Source organism: Uranotaenia lowii, chromosome 3 (genome assembly GCF_029784155.1).
Source record: "Uranotaenia lowii strain MFRU-FL chromosome 3, ASM2978415v1, whole genome shotgun sequence".
NCBI classification, from domain to species: Eukaryota; Metazoa; Arthropoda; class Insecta; order Diptera; family Culicidae; genus Uranotaenia; species Uranotaenia lowii.
Window position 1 is genome coordinate 17,364,473 of NC_073693.1, and position 21,968 is coordinate 17,386,440.

The 21,968-nt window shown below is 31.3% G+C and overlaps 1 protein-coding gene across 1 annotated transcript in view; it reads right to left on the minus strand.

Annotated features, from left to right (window-relative positions):
* Window positions 1-21,968, minus strand: part of LOC129758051 (uncharacterized) — a 159,116-nt gene that overhangs the window by 15,389 nt on the left and 121,759 nt on the right. The window contains exons 10-11 of the mRNA XM_055755479.1: window positions 6,542-6,734; window positions 208-308 (exon numbers count right to left, since the gene is read on the minus strand). Of these exons, the coding sequence (XP_055611454.1) occupies window positions 208-308; window positions 6,542-6,734 (294 nt within the window). The remainder of the gene's footprint in view (window positions 1-207; window positions 309-6,541; window positions 6,735-21,968) is intronic.

The window sequence follows — 21,968 nt, forward strand, 5'->3', positions numbered from 1 at the left end:
CCCCCAAGCCTCCAAACTCCAAACTAGTTGGGTGTTCTCTGTTGGGGTAGTAGCAATAGAGTCAAAAGCTCTGTCGTTAAACCGATTTAGTTCAATTCCCCCTGCCTCTTTAGCAGCCAACATAGCAAACGACAACTGCATGCATTCAGGGGTAAAAAATATGTTCAACTATATAGTTAAAAGTAGTTAGTATATGCGGCATCTCACCTGTTTCAGTACACCCACCAGCAGTTCGTCGACGTTGTGCTGAATTCCGCTGGACGTTTCGATGAATTTCGCCTCTCGCGATGTTGCTAACTGTTTGCCTTCTGCAATTGACACACATAGATTGGGTTGTCGGTTTCCAGTTGTTGTTGTTGTTTGTTGTCGATCCGCGATCCATGTGTGTTTGTCGATGTCGATTGGGGCGGGAAGAAAACGAAAAACCGCATAAAACGGGAATTAGATGATGGGTTCGAGTTCAATGTGAAACGAGAGACAGAGAGGTGCTTTCGGGAATGCAAATATCTGGAAGCTAAATGTTCCGGTGCCAGTGCCAGTCAGTGTCAGGGTCCAGGCCAAAGGCAGTAACATCAACGAATTTACTTCTATGGGGCAGTTTGATAGACACCTTTTTCTGTGACTGGGATACCGAATGAAATTGATACATCGCTAGCAAGCAAGCAACAGCGCCGTTAGGTCACGATTCCCGTTTGGGTAATTTTATTCGAATGTCCCTCCTCAAGTTAGAACTAGATCAAGCTACCGAAAACCCATCCAGACATTCGAATGTTATGCAATAATCACCTAAACAGTAGAACTAAGACATTCCAAACTGTCAGATGATCGTTAGAAATAGCAGTCAAAATTATTTTGCTTTTTAGAAAAAAGAATGGAAATTTTGATGCTTGTAAACCAATTGATAAGGTAAAAAATACACTGCATGTCTAATTCAGCATTTTGTAATAAAAAAAAGCATAACGATATTGATAAAATTGACAAAATTGACAAAATTGACAAAATTGACAAAATTGACAAAATTGACAAAACCGAAAAAATTGACAAAATTGACAAAATTGACAAAATTGACAAAATTGACAAAATTGACAAAATTGACAAAATTGACAAAATTGACAAAATTGACAAAATTGACAAAATTGACAAAATTGACAAAATTGACAAAATTGACAAAATTGACAAAATTGACAAAATTGACAAAATTGACAAAATTGACAAAATTGACAAAATTGACAAAATTGACAAAATTGACAAAATTGACAAAATTGACAAAATTGACAAAATTGACAAAATTGACAAAATTGACAAAATTGACAAAATTGACAAAATTGACAAAATGGAAAAAATTGACAAAATTGACAAAATTGACAAAATTGACAAAATTGACAAAATTGACAAAATTGACAAAATTGACAAAATTGACAAAATTGACAAAATTGACAAAATTGACAAAATTGACAAAATTGACAAAATTGACAAAATTGACAAAATTGACAAAATTGACAAAATTGACAAAATTGACAAAATTGACAAAATTGACAAAATTGACAAAATTGACAAAATTGACAAAATTGACAAAATTGACAAAATTGACAAAATTGACAAAATTGACAAAATTGACAAAATTGACAAAATTGACAAAATTGACAAAATTGACAAAATTGACAAAATTGACAAAATTGACAAAATTGACAAAATTGACAAAATTGACAAAATTGACAAAATTGACAAAATTGACAAAATTGACAAAATTGACAAAATTGACAAAATTGACAAAATTGACAAAATTGACAAAATTGACAAAATTGACAAAATTGACAAAATTGACAAAATTGACAAAATTGACAAAATTGACAAAATTGACAAAATTGACAAAATTGACAAAATTGACAAAATTGACAAAATTGACAAAATTGACAAAATTGACAAAATTGACAAAATTGACAAAATTGACAAAATTGACAAAATTGACAAAATTGACAAAATTGACAAAATTGACAAAATTGACAAAATTGACCAAATTGACAAAATTGACAAAATTGACAAAATTGACAAAATTGACAAAACTGACAAAATTGACAAAATTGACAAAATTGACAAATTTGACAAAATTGAAAAAAATGACAAAATTGACAAAATTGACAAAATTGACAAAATTGACAAAATTGACAAAATTGACAAAATTGACAAAATTGACAAAATTGACAAAATTGACAAAATTGACAAAATTGACAAAATTGACAAAATTGACAAAATTGACAAAATTGACAAAATTGACAAAATTGACAAAATTGACAAAATTGACAAAATTGACAAAATTGACAAAATTGACAAAATTGACAAAATTGACAAAATTGACAAAATTGACAAAATTGACAAAATTGACAAAATTGACAAAATTGACAAAATTGACAAAATTGACAAAATTGACAAAATTGACAAAATTGACAAAATTGACAAAATTGACAAAATTGACAAAATTGACAAAATTGACAAAATTGACAAAATTGACAAAATTGACAAAATTGACAAAATTGACAAAATTGACAAAATTGACAAAATTGACAAAATTGACAAAATTGACAAAATTGACAAAATTGACAAAATTGACAAAATTGACAAAATTGACAAAATTGACAAAATTGACAAAATTGACAAAATTGACAAAATTGACAAAATTGACAAAATTGACAAAATTGACAAAATTGACAAAATTGACAAAATTGACAAAATTGACAAAATTGACAAAATTGACAAAATTGACAAAATGGAAAAAATTGACAAAATTGACAAAATTGACAAAATTGACAAAATTGACAAAATTGACAAAATTGACAAAATTGACAAAATTGACAAAATTGACAAAATTGACAAAATTGACAAAATTGGCAAAATTGACAAAATTGACAAAATTGACAAAATTGACAAAATTGACAAAATTGACAAAATTGACAAAATTGACAAAATTGACAAAATTGACAAAATTGACAAAATTGACAAAATTGACAAAATTGACAAAATTGACAAAATTGACAAAATTGACAAAATTGACAAAATTGACAAAATTGACAAAATTGACAAAATTGACAAAATTGACAAAATTGACAAAATTGACAAAATTGACAAAATTGACAAAATTGACAAAATTGACAAAATTGACAAAATTGACAAAATTGACAAAATTGACAAAATTGACAAAATTGACAAAATTGACAAAATTGACAAAATTGACAAAATTGACAAAATTGACCAAATTGACAAAGTTGACGAACAAAATTGACAAAATTGAAAAAATTGACAAAATTGACAAAATTGACAAAATTGACAAAATTGACAAAATTGACGAAATTGACAAAATTGACAAAATTGACAAAATTGACAAAATTGACAAAAATGACAAAATTGACAAAATTGACAAAATTGACAAAATTGACAAAATTGACAAAATTGACAAAATTGACAAAATTGACAAAATTGACAAAATTGACAAAATTGACAAAATTGACAAAATTGACAAAATTGACAAAATTGACAAAATTGACAAAATTGACAAAATTGACAAAATTGACAAAATTGACAAAATTGACAAAATTGACAAAATTGACAAAATTGACAAAATTGACAAAATTGACAAAATTGACAAAATTGACAAAATTGACAAAATTGACAAAATTGACAAAATTGACAAAATTGACAAAATTGACAAAATTGACAAAATTGACAAAATTGACAAAATTGACAAAATTGACAAAATTGACAAAATTGACAAAATTGACAAAATTGACAAAATTGACAAAATTGACAAAATTGACAAAATTGACAAAATTGACAAAACTGACAAAACTGACAAAATTGACAAAATTGACAAAATTGACAAAATTGACAAAATTGACAAAATTGACTAAATTGACAAAATTGACAAAATTGACAAAATTGACAAAATTGACAAAATTGACAAAATTGACAAAATTGACAAAATTGACAAAATTGACAAAATTGACAAAATTGACAAAATTGACAAAATTGACAAAATTGACAAAATTGACAAAATTGACAAAATTGACAAAATTGAAAAAATTGACAAAATTGATAAAATTGACAAAATTGACAAAATTGACAAAATTGACAAAATTGACAAAATTGACAAAATTGACAAAATTGACAAAATTGACAAAATTGACAAAATTGACAAAATTGACAAAATTGACAAAATTGACAAAATTGACAAAATTGACAAAATTGACAAAATTGACAAAATTGACAAAATTGACAAAATTGACAAAATTGACAAAATTGACAAAATTGACAAAATTGACAAAATTGACAAAATTGACAAAATTGACAAAATTGACAAAATTGACAAAATTGACAAAATTGACAAAATTGACAAAATTGACAAAATTGACAAAATTGACAAAATTGACAAAATTGACAAAATTGACAAAATTGACAAAATTGACAAAATTGACAAAATTGACAAAATTGACAAAATTGATAAAATTAATAAAATTTCTGAAATTGAATTGAATTCTTGAAATTTTTGTAATTTTTGTAATTTTTGTAATTTTTGTAATTTTTGTAATTTTTGTAATTTTTGTAATTTTTGTCATTTATGTCATTTTGGTCATTTTGGTCATTTTTGTAATTATTGTCATTTTTGTCATTTTTGTCATTTTTGTCATTTTTGTCATTTTGTCATTTTTGTCATTTTTGTCATTTTTGTCATTTTTGTCATTTTTGTCATTTTTGTCATTTTTGTCATTTTTGTCATTTTTGTCATTTTTGTCATTTTTGTCATTTTTGTCATTTTTGTCATTTTTGTCATTTTTGTCATTTTTGTCATTTTTGTCATTTTTGTCATTTTTGCCGTTTTTGTCATTTTTGTCATTTTTGTCATTTTTGTCATTTTTGTCATTTTTGTCATTTTTGTCATTTTTGTCATTTTTGTCATTTTTGTCATTTTTGTCATTTTTGTCATTTTTGTCATTTTTGTCATTTTTGTCATTTTTGTCATTTTTGTCATTTTTGTCATTTTTGTCATTTTTGTCATTTTTGTCATTTTTGTCATTTTTGTCATTTTTGTCATTTTTGTCATTTTTGTCATTTTTGTCATTTTTGTCATTTTTGTCATTTTTGTCATTTTTGTCATTTTTGTCATTTTTGTCATTTTTGTCATTTTTGTCATTTTTGTCATTTTTGTCATTTTTGTCATTTTTGTCATTTTTGTCATTTTTGTCATTTTTGTCATTTTTGTCATTTTTGTCATTTTTGTCATTTTTATCATTTTTGTCATTTTTGTCATTTTTGTCATTTTTGTCATTTTTGTCATTTTTGTCATTTTTGTCATTTTTGTCATTTTTGTCATTTTTGTCATTTTTGTCATTTTTGTCATTTTTGTCATTTTTGTCATTTTTGTCATTTTTGTCATTTTTGTCATTTTTGTCATTTTTGTCATTTTTGTCATTTTTGTCATTTTTGCCAGTTTTGTCATTTGCTTCATTTTTGTTAATTTTTTCAATTTGGGTCATTTATTCATTTTTGTCAATTTGACCTAGTCTGTTACATTTTGCAATTAACTTTTTTCTCTTTGGTACTTTGTTTTCAATTGTTGTATTTAATTCTTTTTGTCGTTTTTGTATTTTTCGTTATTTTTCATTTGTTTAAATTACTGTTCTTTCTGTATTTGTATTGAATTTTTGGCCATTTTTGTAATGTTTGGGTACCTCTTTATCTTGTAACCAAATAAAAAATATTTATTGCATCATATGTAATTGTAATTACAAATAATATGTAGGATTTTGTAAAAATGGAAAAATATAAAAATATTTCTCGACTACTTGGAATGAAATAGATATAGTCTGTTTTTTTTTAAATGACGTAGAAGGAAAACATTCAATTCTGTGAAAAGCTTCGCGACCTTAATTAGCCACTGCAAAGTTAGCTAATACTGTTTTGTAATGAATTTTTATTGTGATTTGAAGGTTTTTTTTGAATTCATTACAAGCATCTCTTGAACAATTTATATTGGTCAGATTAATCCAGCGCTTAGAATAATGATAATTCATTTGAAATTGGAATTGGAATGTTAGAGGTGAAATTATTCTCCAAAAGTAGTATGAACTTCCTCTAAGGATGTCACGGTCACACGATAAAAAATCAAGTTATTGACAAATGGAAGTCAATCTTATATTTATGCAACACCCTCCGGAAAAGATGTTTGGAGTTAAAGGCCTACAAATTTGCCCTAAGTAGGTTACTTTCAAAGTAACAGTTTTACTTAAAATTATGAATACCAAGCACGGATTTGTTTGCCACTTATTCGAAACAAGTTTAACTTCTCAAGCTAGCAGAGGAGCATAGGGAGGAACGTGATCTGCCTTCCAAAATGGGCTTATAAACTTCGGTACCCATATTTCTAGCAGGCCTCTCTCGCCCGGGACCTGTCAGAAGAATTTGGGTCGCGTGCCTGCTGGACCCTCCTGGACTCACCTGAACTCAATAAAATTGTTGATAGTACAAGATCGAGAACTGTTTCGCTTCTTACCTGCGGTGTTGATCACCCGGGACCTGGCAAGATCGGATTTGTTGGCCGCGATGATGACGGCCTTCTCCTTGGTGTACTTCTCGGACCACAGATAGTTGAGGATTTCCTCGGCCACGCGGAACGAGTTCCGATCCACGATCGAATAGACAACGACGCAGGCATGGGGTTCGTAGGTTGATAACGAGTTTTCCACCTGGCAAGTAGATAGAAAGAGTAAGAGCAGAAGGGCAGCAATCAGCATTGAGTGCGTTCGAGATTGTCCATCCAGTCCATTTCGGGGGAGGACAGGAATGAAAAGTTTTTCGCTGGCCGGGGGCCGGTTAGTACCGTTTCACATGGATGGAACTCTCGGGAAAAATGGGGCCAAATGAAGTGGAAAGTGGATTGGGGTCTGGATGAGTGATGACCGGTTTCTAGAAAAAGGTCGAATTCCTTGATTTTCCGGACCTGGCGCTTTCTCCTGGCCACGATGATAGTAAATTTGCCTAATGCAATGGCATTCGGCCAAAGAGGATCATAGCTGCATATGTATTAAAATTTATCGTATCATTAATTTGAACCTTGGATTTAGTTGAAATTGATACAGAGTGAAGCAAAAACCACGAATCCCATAAAAAAATTTCCATAATTAACAAAAATTTACAAAAAAAAACAAACATTTTCAAAATTTAACAGAAATTTACAAAAATTTACAAAAATTTACAAAAATTTAAAAAAATTTACAAAAATTTACAAAAATTTACAAAAATTTACAAAAATTTACAAAAATTTACAAAAATTTACAAAAATTTACAAAAATTTACAAAAATTTACAAAAATTTACAAAAATTTACAAAAATTTACAAAAATTTACAAAAATTTACAAAAATTTACAAAAATTTACAAAAATTTACAAAAATTTACAAAAATTTACAAAAAAAAACAAAAATTTACAAAACTTTACAAAAATTTACAAAAATTTACAAAAATTTACAAAAATTTACAAAAATTTACAAAAATTTACAAAAATTTACAAAAATTTACAAAAATTTACAAAAATTTACAAAAATTTACAAAAATTTACAAAAATTTACAAAAATTTACAAAAATTTACAAAAAATTTACAAAAATTTACAAAAATTTACCAAAATTTACAAAAATTTACAAAAATTTACAAAAATTTACAAAAATTTACAAAAATTTACAAAAATTTACAAAAATTGACAAAAACTTACAAAAATTAACAAAAATTTACAAAAATAAACAAAAATTTACAAAATTTACAAAAATTTACAAAAATTACAAAAAAATACAAAAATTTACAAAAATATACAAAATTTACAAAAATTTTCAAAATTTACAAAAATTTTCAAAATTTACAAAAATTTACTAAATTTACAAAAATTTACAAAATTTACAAAAATTTACAAAATTTACAAAAATTTACAAAATTTACAAAACTTTACAAAAGTTACGAAATTAAAAAAAACTTACAAAACTTTAAAAAAATTTACAAAATCAAAGAAATTTATGAAAATTCAAAAAATTACAAAATTTACAAAATTTACAAAATTTACAAAATTTACAAAATTTACAAAATTTACAAAATTTACAAAATTTACAAAATTTACAAAATTTACAAAATTTACAAAATTTACAAAATTTACAAAATTTACAAAGTTTACAAAATTTACAAAATTTACAAAATTTACAAAATTTATAAAATTTACAAAATTAACAAAATTTACAAAATTTACAAAATTTACAAAATTTACAAAATTTACAAAATTTACAAAATTTACAAAATTTACAAAATTTTCAAAATTGTCAAAATTTACAAAATTTACAAAATTTACAAAATTTACAAAATTTACAAAATTTACAAAATTTACAAAATTTACAAAATTTACAAAATTTACAAAATTTACAAAATTTACAAAATTTACAAAATTTACAAAATTTACAAAATTTACAAAATTTACAAAATTTATAAAATTTACAAAATTTACAAAATTTACAAAATTTACAAAATTTACAAAATTTACAAAATTTACAAAATTTACAAAATTTACAAAATTTACAAAATTTACAAAATTTACAAAATTTACAAAATTTACAAAATTTACAAAATTTACAAAATTTACAAAATTTACAAAATTTACAAAATTTACAAAATTTACAAAATTTACAAAATTTACAAAATTTACAAAATTTACAAAATTTACAAAATTTACAAAATTTACAAAATTTACAAAATTTACAAAATTTACAAAATTTACAAAATTTACAAAATTTACAAAATTTACAAAATTTACAAAATTTACAAAATTTTCAAAATTGTCAAAATTTACAAAATTTACAAAATTTACAAAATTTACAAAATTTACAAAATTTACAAAATTTACAAAATTTACAAAATTTACAAAATTTACAAAATTTTCAAAATTGTCAAAATTGTCAAAATTTACAAAATTTACAAAATTTACAAAATTTACAAAATTTACAAAATTTACAAAATTTACAAAATTTACAAAATTTACAAAATTTACAAAATTTACAAAATTTACAAAATTTACAAAATTTACAAAATTTACAAAATTTACAAAATTTACAAAATTTACAAAATTTACAAAATTTACAAAATTTACAAAATTTACAAAATTTACAAAATTTACAAAATTTACAAAATTTACAAAATTTACAAAATTTACAAAATTTACAAAATTTACAAAATTTACAAAATTTACAAAATTTACAAAATTTACAAAATTTACAAAATTTACAAAATTTACAAAATTTACAAAATTTACAAAATTTACAAAATTTACAAAATTTACAAAATTTACAAAATTTACAAAATTTACAAAATTTACAAAATTTACAAAATTGACAAAATTTACAAAATTTACAAAATTTACAAAATTTACAAAATTTACAAAATTTACAAAATTTACAAAATTGACAAAATTTACAAAATTTACAAAATTGACAAAGTTTACAAAATTTTCAAAATTTACAAAGTTTACAAAATATAAAAAATTTACAAAATTTAAAAATTACAATATTTACAAGATTTGCAAAACTTACAAAATTTTCATAATTTATTTCAATTTACATTTGTAGACATAGATTTCCTATGTTGTCTGTATAACATAAATTTGATGTAAAACGAAAACAATAATTTTAAAGAGTTTTTCTTGAAATTTTTAAACTTTTCTCATACAGAATTACGGCATCTAAAAGCAAAAAAAAATCAGCTGTCATCTGTTCTAATTTTGAACACTAATCTTTACACTGATCACACAACGAAAAAAATTCCTAATTAAATTATGATTTCTGTTAATTGAACGATTTTCAAAAATTATGCCAAGGTTTTAATTTTTGTGCAGTTTTCATCACAAAACTTTTTAAAAAAATCTATGTTGAATTGGAAATCATAACTTTTATGTAAACGGAAATATCTGAAATTTTAAGAATTTCATATAGATTCAAACAACTTTTCCCAAGAATGTCTGTATATCTGGCAGCACTCCATTTTTCCCCCTGTGAAGTGTTTTAACTCTGCAAATATATGAATATGAATATGAATGAAATGAATATGAATCAATAAATGCGCACTTTGCCCCAAACGAAATGGAAATCATACTTCAGAAACCCTTCCAAAATTAAACGATCATGACGTATATTATTAGTTTAAGAGTTCCTGTTTATATACTTCTGGTGAACAACAGTCCCCTTTTCAAAACTTTTGTCGGATTACATTCGTCATATACGAGTTATAAAAGATTTTTCTTAACGTGTGCGTCTTACCCCCAGTTCCCCTATAACTTTTTTTCCAAATAATTTTCCAATTAGGAAAGTTACGACATTAGACCTTTTATTGCAAAAAAAAAGTTGTTGCGTACTCAGCAAACAAACTCTTCAATCAACAGAACCTTGAATGATAAAAATGGACAACATATATGGACAATAATCTCTAAAAGCATTGCCAACATTTGCTCAAATGATCTATAGTACTTTGGAGCCTCTCTAGATGTTCAACAAGCATCTCACATACAATACCAGTTCTTCCTTTGTAATTACTCACACTGTCACCTAATTGGCCAAATCCTCCTCGTATGAACAACAAATAAACAAAGCCAACAATACTCATCGGTACACAAACATTCCGGCAAACGGGCCTAAGCATTATTCCGGGCATTTCCCGGCTGCCACTTACTTCCTTCCTTTCTATACCATTTAATCACTTCGAGAGGCTCAATTTTCCAATCAACGTTAAGAGCCGCCCACCCCGGAGAAGTCGAGTGGATTTCGGTATTGTGTCGATTGAGCTTTCTCTGTTTTCCCACAAACAGTAAGAATACACTTGCCCACTGTATGATGTAAATCGACACTCGTCCCCCAAATATGGAATTTTACCACCCCCTTCACTCAGACTAAGCCCACCAATGGTTGCTAAACCTCGAATCGAGTACATTCAGCAACATATTTATCAACCCATCATCGCACCAACAGTTGCTAACTTGATTCGAGAAATAGCATTCGAGCAGTAGGTTGTTACAGGATGAGTTTATGTAGCAACCCGGTAGCAACGCAGCCGATAGTCGCTATCAGAAAATAAACAAACACAAATACCAACCTGGATCGCAACAATGGGTGCGAAAATAAGTAAGTAGATAAAAACGCAACCAAACAAAACATCTAAAATACCGACCGAAATAGCAACTTGCGGTGGGCTTGGTCTCACTGTTTATGTTTTGTTGCAGCAGTGATACAAATCGTAAATATTAGAAACCTCCTACGCACAGGAAAATGATGTAAAGATTCGATAAGAAATGTCTATAAGATAAGGTTGGAGCGTGTCACCTTGAGCCACAAGACACATGGCAGGCTTTCTGTCTCGATGTCCGTGTCGGGTGGATTGTTTGGGAATGTTTATGCAGGTTCGGACGATCCAGCCCTCTTCCTGATTGCGAGGAAAAGCGGATAGGATTTATTCCACATTTCCATTTCAAATAGGCCCTGTTGCGCGTATCAAGGATTTGTCGCTGTTAGCTCGGCTTTGGAAGCGGGACTGCCGACTGGCATTTTTGGTACTTTTGGTATCCATTGGCGTGGTTTTGTACAGCAATGTTTCTACTCATAGAATCTTGGAACTTAGGAAATTAACTTTGAGAATGGAAAAAATCACCAAAGCATGCGAGTGAGTAAAATTTTCGCAAAGGTATCAATTAGCTGAAATATGTTTGTGCCAACATCAAAAGACTTGATTTTTTGCAACAAGCAGACGTTTCTCAGAAGCGATAGATCTATTATGCTTACTATTAAGCACGTATCCAGTCTGGGCCAAATCGGGCTAGGTCAACAAAAAACATTTGATTTCAAAATTTTGAACCCTAAATCCGGGCAATAACCGGACAAATTACGTCAAAACCCAGGAAACATACAAAAAAAATCAAGAAGAAACGATATTTTTTTTATAAAGTACTTGGACATTTATTAAATTATTTAGGTATTTTATAAGCGTTGATGTGGTCTAGCGGATAGGCTGGCTCGAGTCTGGTCTTGGTAAGCCAGGCTAATTGGGTTCGATTCCCAGTATCGGCAAGACAACTCTAGGGCTCGTATTCCATAAGTGGACAACAGGTAAGATGTGTTTCCTCTTACAACTGACAATCACCCTTATTTCTGTTTATGGCGTATCTGACTTTCGTTCGAACGGATACTTTCGATCGAATTCTAAAAAGCTATTCTTGTTTTCGATTAACTTCGCATTTCTATTTCTAGGCAGCCCTTGGCAGCCAAATGACAGTTCTTGGCGTAAACCTTTTTTACTCTCTTATGGAAATTTGTTTATCGAGCAGCGAACGGAAATATTTAAGATTTCACGACTGACAAACTGAATTCTAGGGGTGTGCTGGTTAATGATGTCGTCCAGGTTGTGCTAATTCGGTGATTTATGGACAATAATACAAAACTAGCAGTGGCCGAGGATGATATGGCAACAAATTTTGTTCGTCAACATAGTCGTAAGCAGCAGCAACAAGCATCATCCGAAATCGATGCTGTTCGTTCCGCTGTGGCCTGTGTCTTCGATGGTCTCCGATCACAAAAATAAAGGGGAGAGTGAGGATACTTGATCCCCTTTTCTTATTTTCACCATATCTTTTTGGAAAAAAATTAGCAACTCGCCGTCTTTGACATTTTCTGGCAGCATGTAACTTCAAGTTTCTATGCTCCAAAAATTAGAACGATACTTGAACCCGTTGATGAACTAGAAGCATTTTCGTGGGAGTAAAAATATTGCGATTTTTCTGAAGTTAGGGGAGACTTGATCCCCTATTGAAGGAGACTTGATCTTTTATTCAGGAAGCCTTAATCTTTGTATAAAAATCAAACAAAACCTCAAGATAGAATGTTAATTGACTATTTTGGTCATGTTTGTTCTCATTTCACAATTTATAGCAGACATAAGAAGAAAATTCTATAACTTTGTCTCAACGCTAATAACATTGCATACTTAAAGGCGCTTTTTTTTTAATATTAAGAGAAAATTAATTATTTTTGCTCTTTTCTTCAGACAATTGTTTGATAAATCTTAGTTTTTGGATAAATATTAGTAATTTCGTAATCCGCAATCATAACGATCAATTCAGAAGAAGAATATGCCGTTTGGAAGGGGGATCAATTGTACCCAACTCTAGGGGATCAAATGTACCCATAATCAACATTTTAGAAAACTTTTTCTGAAAAAAGTTGAGTGTTTTCTATTGCATTGAAAATATGGCATTATGAAGTTCATTTTACGCTCAAACGATTGATACATTGGAACAAATATTTTTTTCATAATTTTACCATGTAAGGAACATTTTAAAGTGATAAAAAAAGATCTTCAAGTTACATTTTGTGAAATTTTTCGAACAAAGTTCAATTATGTACTGAAACAATTATTTTGTTAAAAAAATTTAAACTACAAGCATTGTTATTTTGCTCATTTTGGCACATTTTTCTAGAACATTTGATCTTTGTAAGACATTCCAGTTTCAAGAATAGCTAAGGAATCAAGTATCCCCAGGGATCAAGTATCCTCATTCTCCCCTACTTATCTCTTTGTTGCGTTTGATGTTCTTCATTAGCCTGATTAGCATTAGATACTGAATGGAGTAATTGTTGATGGTTTCAATCCTGCTAATGCCAAACTCCTTTTGAACACAATCACCAAAAATTTCGACAAATTTCATAAATTTTACAACTTGGAAATTTTGCTTTCAATTTTTTTTCTTTATTTCATTATCACCCTTATTCTTGGTTTAACCCCTTCATGAAGACTTTTTCCAAATAAAATTTTCACCGTGGTATCGGAAAATTACTTGATCTTGAAAAGTGTGAAAAGTCTGCATCAGCCGAAAATGGAGAAGGAGCCTTCTTGATGTCCGCAACAAGCGAAGCGCAGACATTGCATCTGACCATCACCTCGTCCTTGGCGAGATACGACTGAGAGTTGCACGTGTCCACCGGCGCGAGGAGAAAGTCGGGTGTCGATACGACGTCCGCCGGTTGGAGAATTCAGAGGTGAAAAGGGCATACGTTGAACAGCTAGAATCCCGAGCCTCGGAGCTGCCGACAGACGGAACAGTCGAAGAACAGTGGTGTGGAATCAAGAATGCCTTTATCACGACGAGCCATGGTACTCTCGGTAAAGTTTGTGGAAGAAGGAGTGAATGGATGTCGGATGAAACTTGGAGGATGGTCGATGATCGGAGAAAGGCGAAAGTCGGAATTGAGCAGGCATGTACTGGGTCAGCCAAAGCAGCCGCCCGCTTACGATATGCGGAGCTGGGAAAGGCAGTTAAACGAGCTTGTAGACGAGACAAGAGAGCCTGGACAAACTCCCTAGCCGAAGAGGGAGAAAGAGCCGCCGCCAATGGAGATATCCGATTACTTTATGACATCTCTCGCCGCCTCAGTGGTGCAAGGACTAATGCAAGAATGCCGCTAAAAGACCGAGCAGGTCAGTTATTGACCGATCGAACAGATCAGCTCAAACGATGGACTGAGCACTTCGAACAACTCTTCCGAGTCACGAATAGCGATGGCCAACAGAACCCGCAGCTCGAAGCGCCAACAGTAAGTCGCATAAATGGCGTCAACTCGGAAGCGCCTTCGCTGGCTGAAATAGAAGCGGCAATCAAAAACATGAAATCCAACAAAGCACCTGGGATCGATTGCATCCCTGCTGAAATGCTGAAAGCCGACCCTGCCCTATCAGCACAAATGTTGCACCGTCTTTTCGCTGACATCTGGGATACTGCAACATTCCCGGCCGACTGGATGCAGGGTATCCTCGTAAAGGTCCCGAAGAAAGGAGACCTGACAGAGTGCGGTAACTGGCGAGGCATAACGTTGATCTGTACAACCCTCAAAGTACTCTGCAAAGTGATTCTGAACAGGATCCAGGAGAAAATAGACGCTACACTCCGACGGCAACAAGCTGGATTCCGATCTCGACGATCATGTGTGGACCACATCACAACGCTACGAATCATACTGGAACAAATCAACGAATTCCAGGACTCTCTTCTGCTGGTGTTCGTTGATTTCGAAAAAGCATTCGACCGACTTAACCATGAAAACATCTGGGCGGCTCTAAGGCGACGAGGGGTCCCAGAGAAACTAGTCCATCTCATCGAAGCACAGTATGAGGCATTTTCGTGCAAGGTCTTGCACGACGGTGTCTTGTCCGAACCAATCCCGGTAACTGCTGGAGTGAGACAAGGATGTATTCTATCACCGCTACTTTTTCTAATCGTAATGGATGAGATTCTGATTGGATCGATTGACTTTGCACCGAACCGAGGATTGCCGTGGAATCCTTCAACAATGGAGCAACTGAACGACCTTGACCTGGCTGACGATATTGTTTTGCTCGCCCAAACACAACCAGATATGCAGAGCAAACTCGACGACCTCACCGAAAGTTCCAAGGCAGCAGGTCTCAAAGTCAATGTCGGAAAGACCAAGTCGATGGAGATCAACACAGGAAATCCCTCCAGTTTCATGGTAGCTGGGCAACAAGTTGAGAAAGTGGAGTGCTTCCAGTATCTTGGTAGCCAGATTACGCCTGATGGTGGTACCAGAAAAGACATCGAAACACGGATCAGAAAGGCCCGATTTGCGTTTGCGAGTCTCCGAAACATCTGGCGGTCACGCCAGATCTCTCTACGAACAAAAATCCGAATCTTCAACTCAAACGTCAAATCCGTATTGCTGTACGGGTGCGAAACTTGGTGCACATATGCGGTAACGACGCGAAAACTGCAAGTATTTGTAAACCGCTGCCTGCGGAATATCATCCGCGCTTGGTGGCCTGGCAACTGGATCTCGAATGAGGAACTACATCGCCGGTGTCATCAAAAGGCGCTAGAAATCGAGATTCGGGAACGTAAGTGGAGATGGATTGGGCACACGCTGCGAAGAGATGAAAACGAGATTTGCAGAGAGGCGCTAGATTGGAATCCAGAAGGTCATCGAAGAAGAGGCAGACCCAGAAATTCGTGGCGGCGAAGCCTAGCCGCTGAAATCCGAACTGTCGACGAGAATCTTGACTGGGACCAGGTGAAGACGCTGGCTCCGGATCGTCAACAGTGGAGGTCTTTTACCACGGCCCTATGCACCGGAGGATCGGCGCGGGATCATTAAGTAAGTTAGTAAAGTAAAATGTTTAAAAATAAGTGTTAACAAACAAGTCAGAAATTTGGCTCGCCTCTGGCGGAATTTAGTCTTAAATCACTCTGGGCTTAAGACATTTCATTTTACGACACTATATGACGTTCACGATTGGAAACTTATTTCTTATTCTAAATATCGATTTGCAATTTAATTAACTGTTTGTATTAACCCTCTCAACTTGACATACCAAAACCTTACCTCGTCTTTAGGATGGATTTTTATAATTCATCGAATTTTAATGTTATACATCGACAAGTTGTACACCATGTAAAAGGTGTTAACCTCTCACGATGGTCCACAGAAATAACAAAACGAATCTTAAATCTAATATCGTCTATTTTACCACAAAAAATATTGATTTAAAAAAAATCATTTATGTTATTACAAATGTTATGTGAATATGGAATATTCTTCCTGAAACTAATTTCAGCCTCAATCAAAATTTTTCCTTGTTCTTCCCATCACATTAAAAAAGGTTCTGATAAATTACCCAAGGTCACAAAATTCTCATTTTTCTGAGATACAATGAACTGAGACGTAATTTTAACTTATTAGGGTGCCCTGAATTTGAATACGTTATTTTTTATTATCAGCTTTTGTTAGTCAAGTAACTTTTGAAAATAGGTTAAAATTATCTAAGAAAGTTCTCCACTTTTTTGACAAAAGTTTAAAACAAATAATATAGTTTACTTTTCCACATTTATCGAATTATTAAAAAGGTTTAAAATCAAACTTAATTTTAGATTTTTTTTAAAGCATAAATCTCATCGTTTGGCAGGTTTCAACAAATTTATTAAAAGAAATCAAGATTTTTTTAGAGTTTCTGCAGTAATGTCAAAAATACTTGTACCTAATCATATTTTTTCTAAATAAAAAAAATGTTGAATTATACTTTTTAAGGCAATCATCATCAAAATATTATTCCTTATTTGAATGAACAAAATCAGAATCAAATTTTTCTAAAATGAAGGTTTGATATATTTGATCAGTTATTGGTTATTAAATTAAATCAAACTGACACATTTTAAAACTCCATATCACATAAACTAAATGTGATAGTCCAAATTTGACAAAATATACAAGTTTAGAACGCTAATATCTACCAAATCAATTATTAAAATTCAAGCACCAACATGCTCAATTAAATTCTTAAAATAAGTTTTTATAATGGTTAGATGTGTTTATTGATAAAAAATCCTTAAAAATAAAGAGGTAAAAAAATATTTTTTTAATCTTTAAATTCAATTATAATTTTCAAATGAATTTAACAAAATTTTATTGTACAGTTTTTATTTCGATCTATATATATAAAAAGCAATTTCTGTATTTTGTTTTTGTTTGTTTGTTTGTTTGTTTGTTTGTTTGTTTGTCCTCTATAGACTCAGCCGTCTTAAGAGCTAGAGGTCTGAAATTTGGCATGGATGCTCATTAGGACCAGGAAGGATGAAAAATGTTTTCAGATTTTCGGATGACCCCTTCTGAAGGGGGTCGTCCATACAAGACAAATATTGTTTTCACGAAATTGACGTTATTTTTCGTCGTATTGTGTTGAAAATGTGCACATGAGTGTGTTGAAAGACGAACATTCGATTTCTGGCGTCATATTATGTGTAAGGGGACAGCCAAAGGGGTCGTCCATATTAACTGTTCGCTGTTTTTGCGATATTGACGTTATCATACATCGTATTCAGATGAAATTTGGTACACGATAGTTTTGAGTAACGTGCAATCGATTTGAGGTATCCAATTTAGTGTAAGGGGCCGGCAAAAGGGGTCGTCCATATTAAATTTTCAGTATCTTAGTGATATTGTTGTTTTTATACATCGGATTGGTTATAATATGTTATTTTAACAATGATTTATCCAAAGGTCTCAACTCGCAGTCGAACATTTCACGTATGAAAACTTATCGATCCCAATCAATAATACCGTCAACTGGGGTAAACTTTTAACACTATTTTCAATTATTTTTGAATAGTTTTTCGTAAAACTTGAACATTTTTTCTTCAAACTTAACCATTTGAAAAGATTCCTTGCAATTTGGTCTATACAGGCTTATTTTTGAAAAAGTCCCTATTTATTTAATTATCCCAAATTTATCAAAAAACGACAATGCTATACCTTCATACAAGGGAAAAAAAGTTGAACTTTTACATAACACAACCCGTTAGCTTTCATAGTACTTTGAATTCATCAGGATGGGTGTTTGTTTTCCAGCCTTTGAAAAAATAGTTATATTTTGTGTTGGAATTTAGATTTTTAATAACAGAAAAGAATTTCAAAACAAACCAAATTTTGCATGTTGGAAAGTCTATTGATGAAGATTTCAAACGTAGAAAACAGTTTTCAGATGATGATTATTTAAACTAAGTGATTGATGATTATGTCGAAAAATTTAAAATTGATTAAAGATGTCCCAGTCCACGGTAACTACTTGTTTTCCTTTTTTTATTACAGTTAGTTTAACATTTTTATGTCATTCGCGACTTTAAGGTTGCAAAAAATCTGTGTTTTGACGAAAAAAAAATCTGTCTTTCTGTGATTTTACCCAAAAATTCTCTGACGATTTTCTGTGATATTTTTTCCATTAATTTCATCCAAAAGTCATGTCAAATTCGGTCTTTTTTATATTTTACTTTAGAAAAATTAGTTTACATAACTAATTTTATGATATTTTTCCAATTCAAAGTTAAAAATCCAAAATTATTATTCACAAAAAAAATCTTATTTTAAAAAATCGTCAAAAATTTTAAAATTCTGTGAAATTTGTAAATACAGACCCCGTTCGACTTTGGCAACACGCCCGTACATTTTGTGTTGCCAAAATCGAATGTTGCCAAAATCGAACGGTTTTCTTTCTCAACTTTTTCTTCAGTTTTATACAAAATAACTATTATTATTACCAAAAACGTTATTTTCAGTTAATTTCCGATTGTTTGTAGTAATTTTTTATTTTTTTTATCATTTTTTTACGCATTTTGTAGTCTTCTTGTTTTGTTTAAAATGTTTGTTTTCATTTGTCATATTTGCTGTTTTTGTCATTCTTCATCATTTTTTAGTGGTTTTTTTGTCATTTTCAGTCTTTTGTTATCCGGTACAACTATGATCGATGTTTGCTCTTGGGCGCGAACTAATGGACATCACCTCAGGAAGCAACTGACTTGCCAACTGAGCTATATCACAAGCCGCCTATTTGTTTTCCCTGAAAACAAGAAATCGAATGTAGTAGACTTGAACCATTCTATTTTACAATCAATACAAAAATACCATTTTGTTGGTTTTCTTAGATGAAAAATGAAATGATCGGCTAAAGTACGGTATTTTTTTAAGAATATTTTATACCCTCGGCATATTATCATACATTTTTATACGGCTTCTATCCTACTATCTATAGGGATAAATGTGTTTAGTCGAAAAAAAAATTTGAAAATTCCTTGTACCGTAAAACGGTGTAACATTGATCACCGGGGAAATTTTGATCAACATGAAATTTTTCCAGAGTAAATGACTAGAAAAGAATTGAATTCAAACGTTAGATACCTGACATTTAAACAAACTCGATCAAATTTACAAGTATCTTTGTGAAAATCTACCTGAACATCAAATGGATAAATTTAATCCCCGTAAGCCAAAATTTGATTCATTCAGTTGATTCAGTTGATCAGTTGATCCAGCTTCAGACAAACAGCTAATAATAAGTAAATATTGGGCTTCTATTTGAGGAAACCGGCATGATAACTTCCAAACGGTTTGAAAGTAATGTACCTTATCCCTTAGGGATGACATTGAAGACGGTGGTTGTCCGGAAGACTTCTCATCTAGATAACAACCTTTTTCAGGACAGTTAGATAATCTCACGTTCTTACTTCGTCGTTTGGCGACTTTTTACATCAGTCCTCTGTTCAGTTCATTTTTTAAATTAAATCTGCGAAAAATGTTAACGCCACTGTTCTCTGAAATTTGTAAGCCCCCCACTGTAGGGGCTACAATTCGCACATGACGATTTTCCGAAGCTCCCAAAACGAAGCAAAATAGAATAGGAATGTAGAAAAAGAAAACAATTCAATCACCCGCCCGAAACAGGAAAAAAAACAACACCCCATTGCTTCCGATATCAATCTTCTGGCGAAAATCCTCACCTTGGAAAGGAAGCACCGCACCTTTTGGTTACATTCCTTATTTTTCGATGTTGCCGTTGGAAGCTTTCATGCTGTGATGAAAATCGTTTTGCGAAGGTTAAAGAAAACGATTCACGATTGTCATGAATATGATTTATCAACGTTTGAAACAGCGGTTTGGGTTTAGAGTATCGAAAGTCCTCAACTTACTTACATAAGTGAAACTGATTTTTAGGGGAGAAATCAAATAAAAATGATGAGGTAAGATTTTTATTTGACTCAAAGTGATGAATGGTTTAAAAATACAGTCTTATATAAATATTAACCTTGAACAATCTTCCAATTAGATTCAATGTAACCAAAAATAGCAAACGGTATTCTGTGAACTCATAAAAATGTATCAACATGAGTTTTCTCAGCGTAATAATGGCTCGATTATTTCACGGAAAATTGCCAGTTCCAACAATCGAGCCATAATTCTTACTCGCCGGAAAATTATTCTTTCTATTAGCAATTCAGCCAGTTGATGCCAGCCAGCCAACCAATTTGAACACTCAGGATTGTAACTGATTCTTTTGACAGATCTACTCAGGATTTTTATCGAATGGGTACTGTGGAGCAAGAGTCACAATTTTGTGGAAATAATCTCTCTAAAGTTAGACATCGAGTGCAATTTTCCACGTACCTACATTGAATCAAAATAAAACGCCTAAATGTGAACTACAGTTAGAGACTAAGAATTATTCTTGAAATTCCGACCTCTCAGATAGGCTTGAAAATACAATTTAAAATCCATAAAAATCATTTTCAGTTTACCTTTTAAATTAGAAAAAAAAAACAAATTGGAAAATTCTCCATCGTTTCAATTTATTAAACCAAATTACCCCGAGTTATTTGTGGAAGGATCACACACATTTCGAGAAGCGACCAATAATACACCCTCATCTAGACGATGCGGTGGAACGGGTGACTTTGGAGGGTGGATGGCGGTAATTGGAAATGTAAATAAACAAAATCTTATTTATCCTGCCACCGAATTGTGGTCCCGTTGCAAGTGTGTGTGTGTGTGTGGTCTTGTAAGTGAAAGAATGAAGAAAGTAATGTTGAGTGGTATTTCGGTGTGGTGCACTACCCAAGAAATAATATGCCAATTTGGGGTTTTGCGGTTCGAAATCGTTGAAGATTGTTTCGGTAAGAAAGATTTGGGGCGTTAGCTGAGTCACGCTTCCCTCCTTGAATTGGATGCTGGGTGGGTTGCCCGATTACGTGAGTTTCCCCCAAAAGTAAGAAAAAAAAAACGGGTGGAAGGATTTCTTGTATGGTTTTGTTATACCCCGAAAAACATCACCAAAACTTTGCGACTGGCAACGAGCAGGAGAACAACAGTCGTAAATAACGTACAGCTTCCCTAATCCTTTGGGGTGAAGTGTTATGCTTCGAAACTTTGAGAAGCTACCAAGCTACTTCCCCAGGATACATTGTTGAAGGGAATAAGTTTGAGGCGAAATTAAACCTGGGTTCTTGGTACAAATTGAATAGTCTTTTTTCCCAGAATTCACCCTTTTCAGTTCTTTAGAATTAAGAACTATGAAAAAGTCAAA